Below are 13,795 nucleotides of genomic sequence, written 5' to 3'. Positions count from 1 at the left end.
CCCCTGTGACATTTCCCTGTTTAAACGGCAAGCGGCCGCGCCCCCGGCCACCCCGATTGGCCAGCCGGGGGCGTGACGCGGTTAGGAGTATCCATGACGTGGGCGACATCCCTCCGCCCACAGACAGTTCCCTCCTGCAACTCCGCCCCCCTCGGAAGGCGAGCGGTCTTCTCTCTACCTCTCCTAAGCGCATGGCTCCTTAAATTAGCAGCAATGAATTCTGCCCATTCTCTTTTTAAAAATAGATTTCGATATGAAAGAGACCCTGTTCCACTTCAATGCATGTCTCTAAGGCAGCCGAGATCCTGAATTATCCTGCTTGAATTTCCTGGTTGGGGGAAGCAATACCCCAGATCTCCTTGCTAACTCCACATCTACAGGGCGGAAGGGAAATATTGAGTCACGCCCCTTGGGAAGGATCTCCCCCTGGGAAGGAAACGGAAACATATTCATTCGGCGCGAAAAGCCAAGAAAAGGAAACCAGCTCTCTCTCTTCCTGGAGAGGCAGCAGCCATGGATGCTTCTGGGGATCCCGTGAAGGATCTCTGCGAGGAAGCCACTTGCTGCATCTGCCTGGAGTATTTCAGGGATCCAGTGATCATTCATGAGTGCGGGCACAACTTCTGCCGATCCTGCCTGATGCAGTGCTGGGAGAAATCTGAGGGAGAGGCTTCCTGCCCTCAGTGCAGGGAAACGGTTGAGCAAAGCAGCATCACGAGAAACCAGCAGCTGGCAAATTTTGTGGAAATAGCCAAGAAATTCAGCCATGTGGGGGGGAAAGAGGAGGGAAAAGGAAAGGGAAGAATGTGCGAGAAGCACCAGGAGCCCCTGAAGCTGTTCTGCAAGGAGGACGAAAGCCCCATCTGTGTCGTGTGTAATGTATCTAAGGAGCACAAAAGCCACGAGGTGGTTCCTCTAGAGGAGGCGTCCCAGGAGTTCAAGGTGGGAAAAGGCAGTGGGTCTTGGGGGGGTGGAATAGGGGCTTGCAATAATAATAATAAATAAATAATGTTGTAATGTATTCTCTCCACTTGCTGTCCAAAAGGACATGTCCAAAAGGAATTCTCCAGCAAAAGATCTTGTGCAGCCTGATAAAACTAAACTTCTACAACTTTATACAATAAACATTTCCTTTTCTTTTTGAAAAATTTAAGTGCACCAGTGACCCCCCCTGAATGCAGGCTGCAGTCATTCCCCTGGGCTGAAAGCTCTAGGATTAATTTAATAAAAAGGAGGGGGGATGTTGGAGGTGTGTTCGGTGTGGAGGACAAATAGCAAAAAACCCATGTTTCTCAGCTCTGATATTGGGCAGCCCCATTTCTGACTCTTCTGGGATGAAAAAGGGGGAGCCTCTGCAAAAGACCCAGGGATGTGGGGCAGGGAGCAAATATACAATTCACCTTGTCTGTTGATGTGTTGTTTGTTTAGTCGTGTCCGACTCTTTGTGACCCCATGGAGCAGAGCACGCCAGGCACTCCTGTCTTCCACTGCCTCCCGCAGTTTGGTCAAACTCATGTTCGTAGCTTCGAGAACACTGTCCAACCATCTCATCCTCTGTCGTCCCCTTCTCCTTGTGCCCTCCATCTTTCCCAACATCAGGGTCTTTTCCAGGGAGTCTTCTCTTCTCATGAGATGCCAAAGTATTGGAGCCTCAGCTTCAGGATCTGTCCTTCCAATGAGCACTCAGGGCTGATTTCCTTCAGAATGGATAGGTTTGATCTTCTTGCAGTCCATGGGACTCTCAAGAGTCTCCTCCAGCGCCATAATTCAAAAGCATCAATTCTTCGGCGATGAGCATAACACAGCCCAACTTGGGCTTTGTTTTCTTTTCAGGATCAGATCAGCAGCTGCCTAGACAATGTGAGGAAGAAGAGAGAGAAAATTCTAGTATTTAAAGCAGACACAGAAAAGGAAAGCCAAGACCTGCTTGTAAGCACCATTGTTCCTTTAAGGTGGAAATGCTATAGTCTAGAATCCATATCTGGGGGAAATGAATATGGAATACAGAAAGGGGTTTCTTTTTGAACAGCCGTATCTCCCACAAAATATGAAAGACCGTTTTGGGGGGGGCTTTTAAGTTTTTACGAAGCTCTTTCTCAGCTGAATATGTCAGGTGTGCCCTTCCAATGGAATTTGGATAACTGGCCTCTTCATCCTGAAACAGCAGACTAAGTGCCTGATTTTGGCCCACTGTTCTCTTCTTTCAATCTCTTTGCTGCAGAAACAAACAGGTGCAGAGAGGGAAAAGATGGTGGCTGAGTTCAGGCAATTGCGCCAGTTTCTGGAAGAACAAGAGAAGCTTCTTTTGGCCCAGATGGCAGAAGTGGAGAAGGAGATTGCAGCAGAAAGGGAGGAGCACCTGGCCAGACTATCTGGGGAACTCTCCTCTCTTGAGAGCCTCATCCGGGAGATGGAGGAGAAGCTTCAGGAACCAGCGAGTGAACTCCTGCAGGTGAGGCCTGGTCTTGATCCGAGAGGGTGAAGTGTGCTGCTTCAAACTACAGGCAGGAGGATAACATGTCTTAACCCCCAACCCCCAAGAAAGCTGCTGTAAAGAAAACAATAGGTACATGAAGGGTGAAAGGCCTGGGATTGCAAAAGGGGACCTGCTAGATCAAACCACAGGCCCCTTCATTCTAGCATCGGGTTCTCGCATTGACCAACCAGAGGTCTCTGGGAAGCCTAAAAAACCAGTAACACTATTCCCTCCTCTGTTTCCCTGCAAGTGGAGCTGAGCTGCTTAGTATTGATAACTGATTGGGGTTATCCAGAGGTTTGGAGCAGGTTGTCAGTCAGGTGAGGCAGTGGAAGTGATGGACCAGTGTCTTGCCTCGGTAACGGACTGGATGAGAGCCAACAAACAGAAGCTCAATCCAGATAAGACTTAAGCAGTATAAGCGGGTGGTTCCCTAGACTGGATGGGTGGGAGATGGCCTCCTCTTGATGGGTTGACACGTCCTCTAAAGGAGTGGGTACATAGCTTGAGGGTTGTGCATGGGGCTGCCTCTGAAGACAGTTTGGATTATTTGGTTGCTCTTGTTTTTGTTTATATTATGAATTTCATATGAATTTTATTATGAATTTCTTATTTTTGTCATTTTATTTTGTGACCTGCTCAGAGACCTGCAGGTATAGGGTGGTATACCAAATTGATGACGACAACAACAACAACAACAGTAGAACAGGCTCCCCTGACATCTTTCTCTTTCTTTCTTTCTTTCTTTCTTTCTTTCTTTCTTTCTTTCTTTCCCTCCAGGATATCGGAAGCTTTTTGCACAGGTAAGGGATGGAAAACCCCTGTCTTATTATGATGCGAGGAAGGTTCCTCTTCAACAGGTGAGAAACTCCAGTCTTCAGTTCACAAAATAGGGACATATTTTTGTGGTAGCTATTGGTCCCCTCTACATTGACAGCAGGAAGCCATTCCCACTGAATATGTCTGAAGGCCCTTCTCTGTGATGGATTCATTTACTCTGCAATTGATACCAAAAGGGGGAACATCCCAAAGGTGTTTGTAAATATCTTCACTATAAAGGCCCATTAGGTCCAGTCGTGAACGACTCTGCGGTTGCGGCGCTTATCTCGCGTTATTGGCCGAGGGAGCTGGCGTACAGCTTCCAGGTCATGTGGCCAGCATGACAAAGCCGCTTCTGGCGAACCAGAGCAGTACATGGAAACGCCGTTTACCTTCCTGCCGGAGTGGTACCTATTTATCTACTTGCACTTTGACATGCTTTCGAACTGCTAGGTTGGCAGGAGCTGGGACCGAACAACGGGAGCTTGTGAGGGATCCCGTTTCCCACCCCTCATTGTGTTAACAACAGAGGCTCTCCCTGTGCTTCTCTGCAAACAGGAGAAAAAACCTCCAGTGTCCAAATTGGACTTGTCTCCAGAGTACCTCAGGCACTGCGTTCGAAACCTATTGCCACCAGTGGGTCTCCCTCCCTGGGATCCCTACTGCTACAAGGTGCCTCTCCCTTAGGCAACTATTTGGCTCCTTTGGCTTTGCTAACCAGCCCTTTGTATGACAGGAGAAAAAGAAAACAGTTTCCTCTTCCACAGGAAAGCTTTGTTCTCCCCTCTTTGTCACACCTCTGAAGGTACTGAGACACTGCCGAGTCAGTGAACGTTTAAGCACATTTAACTTTATTATTTAACTTATAAACATGAATTTCTCTGGTTCTTCAAAGCACATATCTTCTTTTCATATAACACAGACATGTTACCACAGCTCCTGCATCTCTCTCTAACCCTCTACTCCCAACTGCCAACCCCCAACTGCCATTTAGAATGCCCTCTAGCTCCGCCTCCCAGGGAACACCTGCCTATAATGGGAGTGATAGATTAACCCATGATGAACCGGAATCATCATCAGGCACCATTCCGCCACAGAGCTCACCCCGTCGCAGGGATTCGAACTGCCGACCTTCTGATCAGCAAGCCCTAGGCTCTGTGGTTTAACCCACAGTGCCACCCGCGTCCCTTCACTATAACTTGCCCTTAAATATCCAGTGTATTTCTGGCTTCTGCAGGTTCTTCCTCAGATATAAGAATGTGAGAAAGGGCCCTGCTGGATTCAGCTAATGGCCCATCTAGTCAACCATCCTGTTTTCATAGTGACTAACCAGATACCAGTGGGAAACCTGTGAGCAGGATCCGAGCCCCAGAGGACACTCCCCTCTGGTGGTTTCAGAGGCACCACTGCTTTGGACCCAGCCATCGTGAATAGGAGCCACTGAGAGCCTTGTCCTCCAGCTTCAGACACTCATGAATTTTGAGAATCTTCCATGTTTAGAAAATACTGCTGTAATTTTTAATATTTTCTGCATTTCTAAAATGTAGCCACTGTGCTAAAATACATTTATAATGTTAATTGTAAAAGCCATACTAAAGCATTCAGAACTTCCTGATGTTTCAGAAATGCACATACCAGTTCTATTTCATTTTGCTCATTAATCACTTGAAATGCTTCACTAAACCTGGTGTAATCCTAAAATCTCCGCGTAAGGACCCAGTATTGCTCACCTCCACATGCCATCTAGATGCTCCCTTTTGCCATAGGAAAAAACCAAGTCTTCATTCTGCCTTAATCATCAGGTTGAGACACCTACCTTGTCAGAAACTTCCTTGCATTGGAAGGATTTTGGCTTGACTTTGTTCTTCTCCTCCCAGGTCTCAGGGGAAGGAGAACTTAGAGGATCCTCCTGTGGCTTTTCCTCCTGCCCTGAAGTGGAGGATCTGGGACTTCTGTGATATAAATCCCTTCCTGGAGGGAGTCAAGAAGAATTTCAGAGGTAGTAAAGAAGGGCTGTAAATATTTTATACTGGATGTTTAGAAGCGTTAACGACAGGCTCCAGGTCATTAGCAGTGCCAGGAAAATGGAGGGTTTATTTATTTATTCTTTTTCAATATCTAGAAGTCACACTTTCCTATATAGATGACTCACAATGGAAAGAGGAGGATAAACTCTTCTTGCTGGGCTCTGGAAGCTCTTGCGAGATCTTGGGGGAGCCTCCCAGATTCCAGCCAGCAAAGTAAAGGGTTTGAAAGCTCTTGCCACAAAGGGTTTGGCCACCACGCAAATCACTTTTAAGACCTCTACCATGATCACTGGGCTCCGAGAGGCTCCTGCAAAATCTCATGGGGCCATCTTGGGATCTCAGATGGCAGGGGTAATTCCGGGTGTCGTTCTGACTTTGCACGATTTTCCTTTAGGCACAATCCCCAGGAATGTAACCCTCCCTTAAGTTGTAAGTTGTCCGTAAAAATTTGTACTTGACCACTTCACATCGCTCAGCCAGGCTTTGGGTGCTTTCACACATCTCACTTTTTGGGAATATCTCCTGTTCCTTTGGCCCTGAGATTGATGGGGGGGCAGAAGGAGGAACGAAGGGGTTGCAGTCCCAGGAGAAGAGGGGATCTTCTGGGGGTCCTGCTCCTCCAAGATTTGGGCAGGCCTGGACCTTGACATCACCCCTGCCCTGGTTATGCAGGAATAGCCTGTATGGTGAGTTTCAGATAGTTTTAACTGCAACATCCATAATCTCCAGCTGGCGTGGCCATTGGTTAGGGATGATGGGACTTGTAGTCCACAATGCCTGGCTACATTGTCGTTGCCAGGTTTGTTATCTGAATGTTGGTTAAATCTCGGTTTCCTTTTCTCTTCCAGACATTGTGGAACATGGACTTCAGCTGCGAAAAGGTACATTTAATAATAATAATAATAATAATAATAATAATAATAATAAATTATTATTTATACCTTGCCCATCTGCCAGGTTTTCCCAGCCATTTCTGGGTCAAACAGAAGCTGGGATCTACTTCTCAAAAGACCAGCCACTGCAGATCTTCCGTCCATGCCTTTTTCTGTGCCGAATCTCAATAAGACACAGGGGTGGTGTGAAGCCAAATGCTCCTGGCACATGAGGGGGAAATATCCCTTTGAGCCATACAAGATCCCCAATTGGCAGCAGCTAGCGATTCCGGCCCGCTCTCACTCAACCACCCCCCCCCCACTCTCAAACAACCCACCCAAGGCTAGGGATGCTTAATGCAAGCTGTAGTCAGAGTTCAGCAAAATGAAAAGCCAGCTGCAGCGAAAAGGGGGGAACCAAATTATAACGGAGAGAACCGGGGACCCGAAGGCTGAACAGACCTGACACAGGAACCCCAGAAGCCTCCTCTCGTGTAAGCGGCTCCTCTCCCACTTTGCTGCCATGGCTCTCCTTCCTTCCCGACTCAACTCCGCTCACTGTAAAGCAAGGAAAGCGGGGGCCGTGTAAGCGACTCCTCTCCCGCTTTGTAGCAACGCAAAAGCGAGCCACGGAGGAGGGAAGGAAGGGGAGTCCAAGGTAGTGGAAGGTGGCGGAGGCAAGGCCAGGCAGTGCGCCTAGTGGGAAGTGCGCAGACTCTAAGCAGGTTGAGGCGCATGCAGGCCGGCCGTGCCTCAACGCCTCCCGCGCACAGTCTGCCCGCCGCTCCTAAACCTTCCCGGGGCTTCAGGGGAAAGGGGAGACTGCTGGCAACAGGGGAGGGTGCGGCAAGGGCGTGCGCCGCACTCGGGCAATTTGGCTCCAGGGACCACACATTTGCTCCATAAGGCGCACAGACATTTCCCCTTTTTAGAAGGAAAAAAGTGAGTCTTATGGAGCGAAAAATACGGTAATCGAGTTTGTTCTTGGCTGACTGCTCATAGTTTTGCTGGGGGAAACAAAACATAGATCCAAAGGCCTACCAGGGACTCCTGGATCGCTCAGAAGGAAGTGAATTTTTCTTTCCTTGGAGGTTCTTAAGCAGAGGTGGGGGGGGGGGGTCCTGTCATGGATGCTTTAGTTCGGATTCCTGCATTACAGTAGGTTGGACTAGAGCAGCGTTTCTCAACCGCTGTTCCGCGGCACACTAGTATGCCGCGAGACGCTGGCTGGTGTGCTGCGACGTGCGGCGACGAGAAGGGCGATTTGCATTGTCACGTGCCTGGCGGCCGCCAATATGCAACACTGACCCGGCGGAAAGCAATATTTCTCCTCCTCTTTCCCAAAGCTCAGTGCAAACGAGCCTGGCGGCCGCCAATACATACCACTGACCCACCGGAAAGCAATATTTGGCAAGTGTTTCTTACAGTCATAATTATAATATAGGGCGGCACAGAGTTAAATTTTTTAACTTTTTTAATGGTGGTGTGCCTCGTGATTTTTTTCACGGAACAAGTGTGCCGTGGCCCAAAAAAGGTTGAGAAACACTGGACTAGAGGACCCTTCTGCCATGAACGGTGGGGGTGGCCTTTGACAAGGCGCTGTCTCTCAGCCTCAGTCCTCCCATCTGAAAAATGAGCAAAGTAAGATTGACTCAACTTAGAGTCGTTGCAAGGGTTCTATGTGGATAATGTGTGTTAAGTGCTTCGAACACTTGAAAGAAGTACAAATATTTCAAGAATCATTAATAAGAACTTGACAAACATCCCTGTCCCTGTTCATTCTGTCATGTGCCTAAAGAATAGTCAGATTCCCCCTTGATGTCGTTTTTCTTCTCTTTCCTTCTCTGCCCCACAGAAAACGTAACGTTGGATCCAGACACAGCACATCCCTGTCTCATCCTGTCCAAGGATCGAAAGAGTGTGAGATGGGGGGGAAAGCCTCAAGACCTGCCAGACAACCCTGAGAGATTTGACACATATGGTGATGTGCTGGGATGTGAGGCGTTCAAGGAAGGCAGACATTTCTGGGAGGTCACTGTGGGAAGAGAGGAGGAATGGTCCGTGGGGGTTGCCAGAAAGTCTGTGAAGAGGAAAGGCACGTTTACCGCTGCTCCTGAGGAAGGGATCTGGGGTATGGAGAAGTGTGACTGCTACCCCAATAATGCCCCTGTTCCAAGTGAGGAGCCCAAGAGGATCCGAGTGACCCTGAACTGTGAAGGGGGACGGGTGTCCTTTTACGATGCTGATACAGCAACCCTTCTCCACTCATTCTCAGAAGCCTCCTTCTCAGGAGAGATCCTCCAGCCCTACTTTTATGTAATGGAGAAAGCGAACCTGACACTCTCTTGACTGAAGGTGCAGGCAGACAAGCGTATATTCATTGCCATTATGACATACCCAGTCTCCTCTTCAGGACTCAGCAGACAGGCACTTAAGGAGAAACCACATTTGCCGAACTGTGATTGGCCATCCCTTGTGTCAATCATGATGCATCTCTCCCTTCTCAGGCCAGCTTTGTAAATGACACTGATGGATTGGGTCCCCTGTCAGTCCCCAAACTTGCCTCTTCTCTCTCCCTTGGGAATCGACTACTTCTGTCAGTGCAGGAGGTGCAAAGGGGAAAAGAAGCAAGAAAATAGTTTAGGAAACAACAGCAAACACCCCCCTCCACATTCCTGTTTTGATATAGTTCTCCCTCCAACTTCCAACTCTGACTTAAGATTTCTAGAGATAATACCATCATATTTCCTGAATTATGCACAGGCTTCACTTAAAACCTTCCTCAGCCTCAGTCCTGCTCTCAGATTCCATTTTCCTCCCCCAAAACCTCCACTGGCCAGGGAGATGGAAGTTCCAAAATCCCTTTTTTTGGTTCTCAGGGAAGCTTATGTGGCAATTAAGGAAAATCTCCATATTGAAAGGATTGTTTGCGAGTTGAGTACAGTTGACCCAAAACTCACGTGTAACTTACTTGCGTGATTGCAGCTTGAAGCCCTTCGTCAAAACACAAATTAATAAATTGAAAGAGGGTGAGAGATGGGGGGAAACTGTTGGAAGGGACTGTGAGATCTCACAAGAGTCTCCAGAGCCCAGAAAGCAATTTTGGGGGGGGGGGTGGATTGGCAGTGGGGGAAAGAGTTTCTGTGTCCACCTTGCTCACCTGCCTTTAGAAAGGTTGCATAAAGCTCTCAAGGCTTTCAGACAAGTAGAGAAGGTTGCTTGGGGGGCATTTTCGGGGTCTTCCTGACTTAGCAATATTGCCTTTGCATGCTGACTCCAAAAACATAACTCCCATGTAGGTTTCGGGCCTCAATGCAACACAGCGAAGAGCCTCTGTCAGAAGTTCTGAGGAGAGAACAATGACAATCTAGAGCAGGCATCCCCAAACTTCGGCCCTCCAGATGTTTTGGACTACAATTCCCATCATCCCTGACCACTGGTCCTGTTAGCTAGGGATCATGGGAGTTGTAGGCCAAAACATCTGGAGGGCCGCAGTTTGGGGATGCCTGATCTAGAGGATCTTGGGGTGATGGTAAATTCCCATGTATACAATTATTTTCTCCAAGGTGCTTTGTAGTGAACAGTCAGATACCTGTATTTTTAGAGATCCCCTCTTCCTATCCTTTTGTATAACGGTCCTGGAAGAATTTGGGGATGTGTTTCCTGTGCTAACATGTATGATTCTATTAAAGATTGTACTTCTTGTTGCTCCTTTGTTGTTTCGAACTCAACAGTACAGTGGTACCTCTACTTACGAATTTAATGCGTTCCGAACGCACATTTGTAAGTTGAATCCCATAGGATTGCATTGGGAGAAAAAATTCGTAAGTCGAAGCAACCCTATCTAAAAATTCGTAAGTAGAAAAAATCCTATCTAAACCGCATCCAAGATGGCAGACGGAGCTTCGTTCGTAAGTAGAAACATTCGTAAATAGAGTTATTCGTAAGTAGAGGTACCACTGTATAATATCCATTCCCCATGACATTTCCTCCAGGGATTTTAGGAGGGTGATAACCTGTTTTATCCTGAGAGGAACCCTGTGAGGTAGAAGAGTCTGAGCTGAGAGACTTAGAAAAAGGAAACACTTTAAAGTTTATGGTCAAAAGGGAATTGAACCTGGGCCTTGTCATCCCAAGTCCAACACACTGGGCACTCAGAATGGCTCCCTTCAGAGATATGCTTGAAAGTTCCTGCAAAGTTCCTATATATGTTGTGGCTCATCTTCAGACCTTCCTGTGTTGACTGTTAATGTCTGCAGGAGGAGTCGATCAAGATAGAGTGAGTGGCAGGTTTCAGGGGCTTCCCTGCATAAGCTCATATTTCGCACCTGGATCTCAGCATTCCGATTAAAAATGAAAGCAAATCCCTGCAGTCTGCCCATCCCTTTATTTATGGGAGTCACACAACCAGGAGAGAAGTGAGTCTCGGCCGTATCTGCCATGTCAGTTACAATATCGGTAGTTCCTCACCACATTTTCAACAGAAGCAGCCAGTGCCAAACAGATGGGGGCATACATCTAAAAATGCTCAACAACTTTGTCCTCCCCTTAAAAAAGCTTGGTCCTCCCCCCCTCCAATGACAATGGGTAGATCATTGCCAATTGCTTTATACTAAGAGCAGTGTTAGTGATATTTCCAGTGAGAGAGAGAAAGAACTTTGTGGAGGGGCCACAAAGTGGGAACATGGGCGGGGCTACAGGCACGGCTGCAGTTACGACGGCTCCGAGGCATTGCTGCATATCAGCATAATATTTCAACCATGTCATGGGTTCAAGCCCCACCTTAGGAAAAAATTCCTGCATTGCAGGGGGTTGGACTAGATGACCCTTGTGGTTCCTTCCGACTACAATTCTATGATTCTATTGATATATTACTATAGCATATGCATCATTCTGCTTTCTTGAATTGTCCTACTCCTAGGCATAGCAGCCAACTACTAGAGGCCTAGGTGTCCCCCCCCCCAATTACTGGTAAATACTGTATTTGAAAGAGTCATCACCCCATGTTGATGGGCTTTCTATGTGGGGCTTATCTGGCCCCCCCCCCGGATTTTATGAAGGATGGAAGAGGGAGGGAAGGAAGGAAGAAATAGAGAGAGGGATAACTCACATTTGTGGGTGCCTCTGGGTGACGCTGTGATGCTGGAACTCTGCAGCAAGAGGAAGATACCGGCACGCCTGTACAGGAGCCTTGTAAGCAGCTTTCTCTCTGCTTGATTTACAGCAGGCACGTCCAACAGGTAGATTGTGATCTACCAGTAAATCACTGGATGTCTGTGGTAGATCACTGCTAGATCACTGACACCCCAAAAAAAAGCTCAACCAAAATTTTCCTCCTCCCTAAAAAAAGCTGAACTATGACCTGAAGCCCTAAACAAAAATGGGCCCCCCTCCCTCCTAAAAGAAGCTCAACAAGTTTGACCTAAACCCCAAAAAACAGGGCTTCCCTTCCTTAAAAAAACTCAACAGCTTTGACCTGAACCCCCCAAAAGGGGGTAGATCACTCCCAGTTTTTAACACTGTGAGTAGATCAGTCTCTTGGGAGGTGGCCACCCCTGATTTACAGTATACAGATGCAGGAGGAGTGGCAGACTGGAACACCACTGCTTTTTATAAACATCACTGTGTCTATCAAAGGTACAGCCCCCCCCCGCTTTTCTTATTCACTTCCTTTTAGCCTTGCAGAGCCACCTTAGTCAATGCACCCTCATTAAATCGCCAATAGAACTCTAAATGTGATCCCTGAATGCTCATTAACAACTCCCACTGAAGAACAATAGGGTGAAGTGGTGGCTATCAAATCTTGCCTTAAAGGGTATTCTGCTCCGTTGTCTTAACTGCTTAACTACCGGTAGCCACTTTGCTTTATTTATTTGATGTGTTTTTGTTACAGCTGTGTTCCCACCCCCCGCCCCCAGCAAGCAGAGACTGAGCTGCTCTTGCTAAAGCAAAGCCCTTTCCACTTCAGTTTTTGGAGGGGAAAAGTGCTGGTTATGGTCTGTAAAATACATTAATTTTTTGCTTCGGGGGGGGGCAGCTGGCCCCCCTGCCTACGCCCATGTTATCGGCAGAAGTGCTTTTGCACTCAGCACCTCTCACATTCCATGCCGCAGCGAGAGCCAGGTACTGAAGCCCGTTCCCCCTGTCCCTGGGGGGAATTTTCAAGGATGATTACCCTCAATCTATTATTTCTCAGACCTTTCAAAATGATCCTGGCTCCACCCATAAATATTAAAGGCATTCACCTCTCTTTCAGTCTTTCCCCACTCATTCATCAGTTAAAGGTGGGTGTGAGACATTGGCGTTAGATCAAGGACTGCAGGTTTAGCGTGCAAACTATTACCTTCGAGTGGGGCACACTTTTTAAATATTAAAATAATAATATCCAACCCATCTGCTGGGTTTCCTCAGCCATTCTGGGAAGATTACAACATACCTAGAAACATAATAAAAAACACCAAGCATTAAAAACCTCCCAAAACAGGAGGTTTTCCTATGGAAAGGACCTAAAATTCGGAGCCTTGCAGCATTTGGCACATATAAGAACTTTAGCCCACAGCCCACGAGGGAGGAAACAATATTCCTGTTCACTTTTGCCACATTTTCTATAGGTATTACCATGCCTCCCTATTGTTCACTTTTTTCCAAAAGGAGTTAGAGTTTGTTTTTCAGGCACCGCAAAATTAATCAGATTCCCACGAAATCCTGTGTGAAGAGAAGTCCTTCCTTAGGGAGCTGGGTATGTTTAGCCTGGAGAAGAGAACATGGTAGCCATGTTCAAATATATAAAAGGATGTCATATAGAAGAGGGAGAAAGGTTGTTTTCTGCTGCTCCAGAGAAGCGGACACGGAGCAATGGATTCAAGCTACAAGAAAGACTATTCCACCTAAACATTGGGAAGAACTTCCTGACAGTAAGAGCTGTTTGACAGTGGAATTTGCTGCAAAGGAGTGTGGTGGAGTCTCCTTCTTTGGAGGTCTTTAAGCGGAGGCTTGACAGGAATTATTTGATGGTGTTTCCTGCTTGGCAGGGGGTTGGACTGGATGGCCCTTGTGGTCTCTTCCAACTCTATGATTCTATTATTCTTTTGTATGCCCTGACTCTCCCTCCCTTCAGCATCACTGGGTCTTCACAGCATATTAAAAAGGACCCAATCATGTTTTGATTTTGAAAGACCCAGTTTCTTGTATTGCTAAAAATGCCATGTAATCTGAGTTTTCACTTTGGGCCCCCCAGTGTTTTTGCACATTATCAGAGTCTGAGAGGCTGGCGATTTTGTCCAAACTCACTAAAAACAGGCACCATGATGGAGAGTTGGGCTGCTTCTCTTTACATCAAGGCTAAGAGGTGAAAATGGAGCAAGTTGTGGGGGAAATGGAGTTAGGATTCATTCATCGGTTTTCAAAGTAGTCTGAGGCTCATATGAAGTTAGGGGAAAAACAACCACACTTCTCTCCAGCTCTCACTGGAAATGGTTCCCTAAACGAGCAGCTGCCAAGAGCATTCTTTTTAAAATAAAGAAATTAGTTTCCTCTACACGAAAGAGGCTCTGCTCCAGCTAACCACAGCTCCATATCAGCAGAGATCCGGAGGCACAGAG

The 13,795-nt window shown here is 47.2% G+C and overlaps 1 protein-coding gene across 2 annotated transcripts; it reads left to right on the top strand.

Annotated features, from left to right (window-relative positions):
- Positions 1-119: 119 nt before the first annotated feature.
- LOC132591587 (zinc finger protein RFP-like) lies at positions 120-9,902 on the top strand. 2 transcript variants are annotated; one of them, XM_060270828.2, is made up of 7 exons: positions 120-942; positions 1,834-1,929; positions 2,222-2,452; positions 3,257-3,279; positions 5,173-5,294; positions 6,171-6,203; positions 8,050-9,902. In XM_060270828.2, the coding sequence occupies exons 1-7, from the start codon at positions 514-516 to the stop codon at positions 8,541-8,543; spliced, it is 1,428 nt and encodes a 475-aa protein (XP_060126811.2). In that variant the 5' UTR covers positions 120-513; the 3' UTR covers positions 8,544-9,902. The 2 variants fall into 2 exon arrangements, with proteins under 2 accessions (XP_060126811.2, XP_088519730.1); XM_088663604.1 differs by lacking the exon at positions 1,834-1,929 and having other exon boundaries at positions 384-942.
- The last annotated feature ends 3,893 nt before the right edge of the window (positions 9,903-13,795 follow it).

The sequence above is a fragment of the Zootoca vivipara genome, chromosome 2 (assembly GCF_965207765.1).
Source record: "Zootoca vivipara chromosome 2, rZooViv2.hap1.1, whole genome shotgun sequence".
NCBI lineage: Eukaryota > Metazoa > Chordata > Lepidosauria > Squamata > Lacertidae > Zootoca > Zootoca vivipara.
The sequence above is the reverse complement of the archived record's forward strand: the minus strand, read 5'-3'. Positions and strand labels throughout refer to the sequence as shown.

Bases quoted from the DNA above. Each gene is read 5' to 3' on its own strand.
- LOC132591587 (XM_060270828.2), top strand. From the start codon at position 514: ATGGATGCTTCTGGGGATCCCGTGAAGGATCTCTGCGAGGAAGCCACT. The intron at 3,280-5,172 runs GTAAGGGATGGA...TTCTCCTCCCAG, and splicing joins ATCGGAAGCTTTTTGCACAG to GTCTCAGGGGAAGGAGAACT. The intron at 6,204-8,049 runs GTACATTTAATA...TCTGCCCCACAG, and splicing joins TGGACTTCAGCTGCGAAAAG to AAAACGTAACGTTGGATCCA.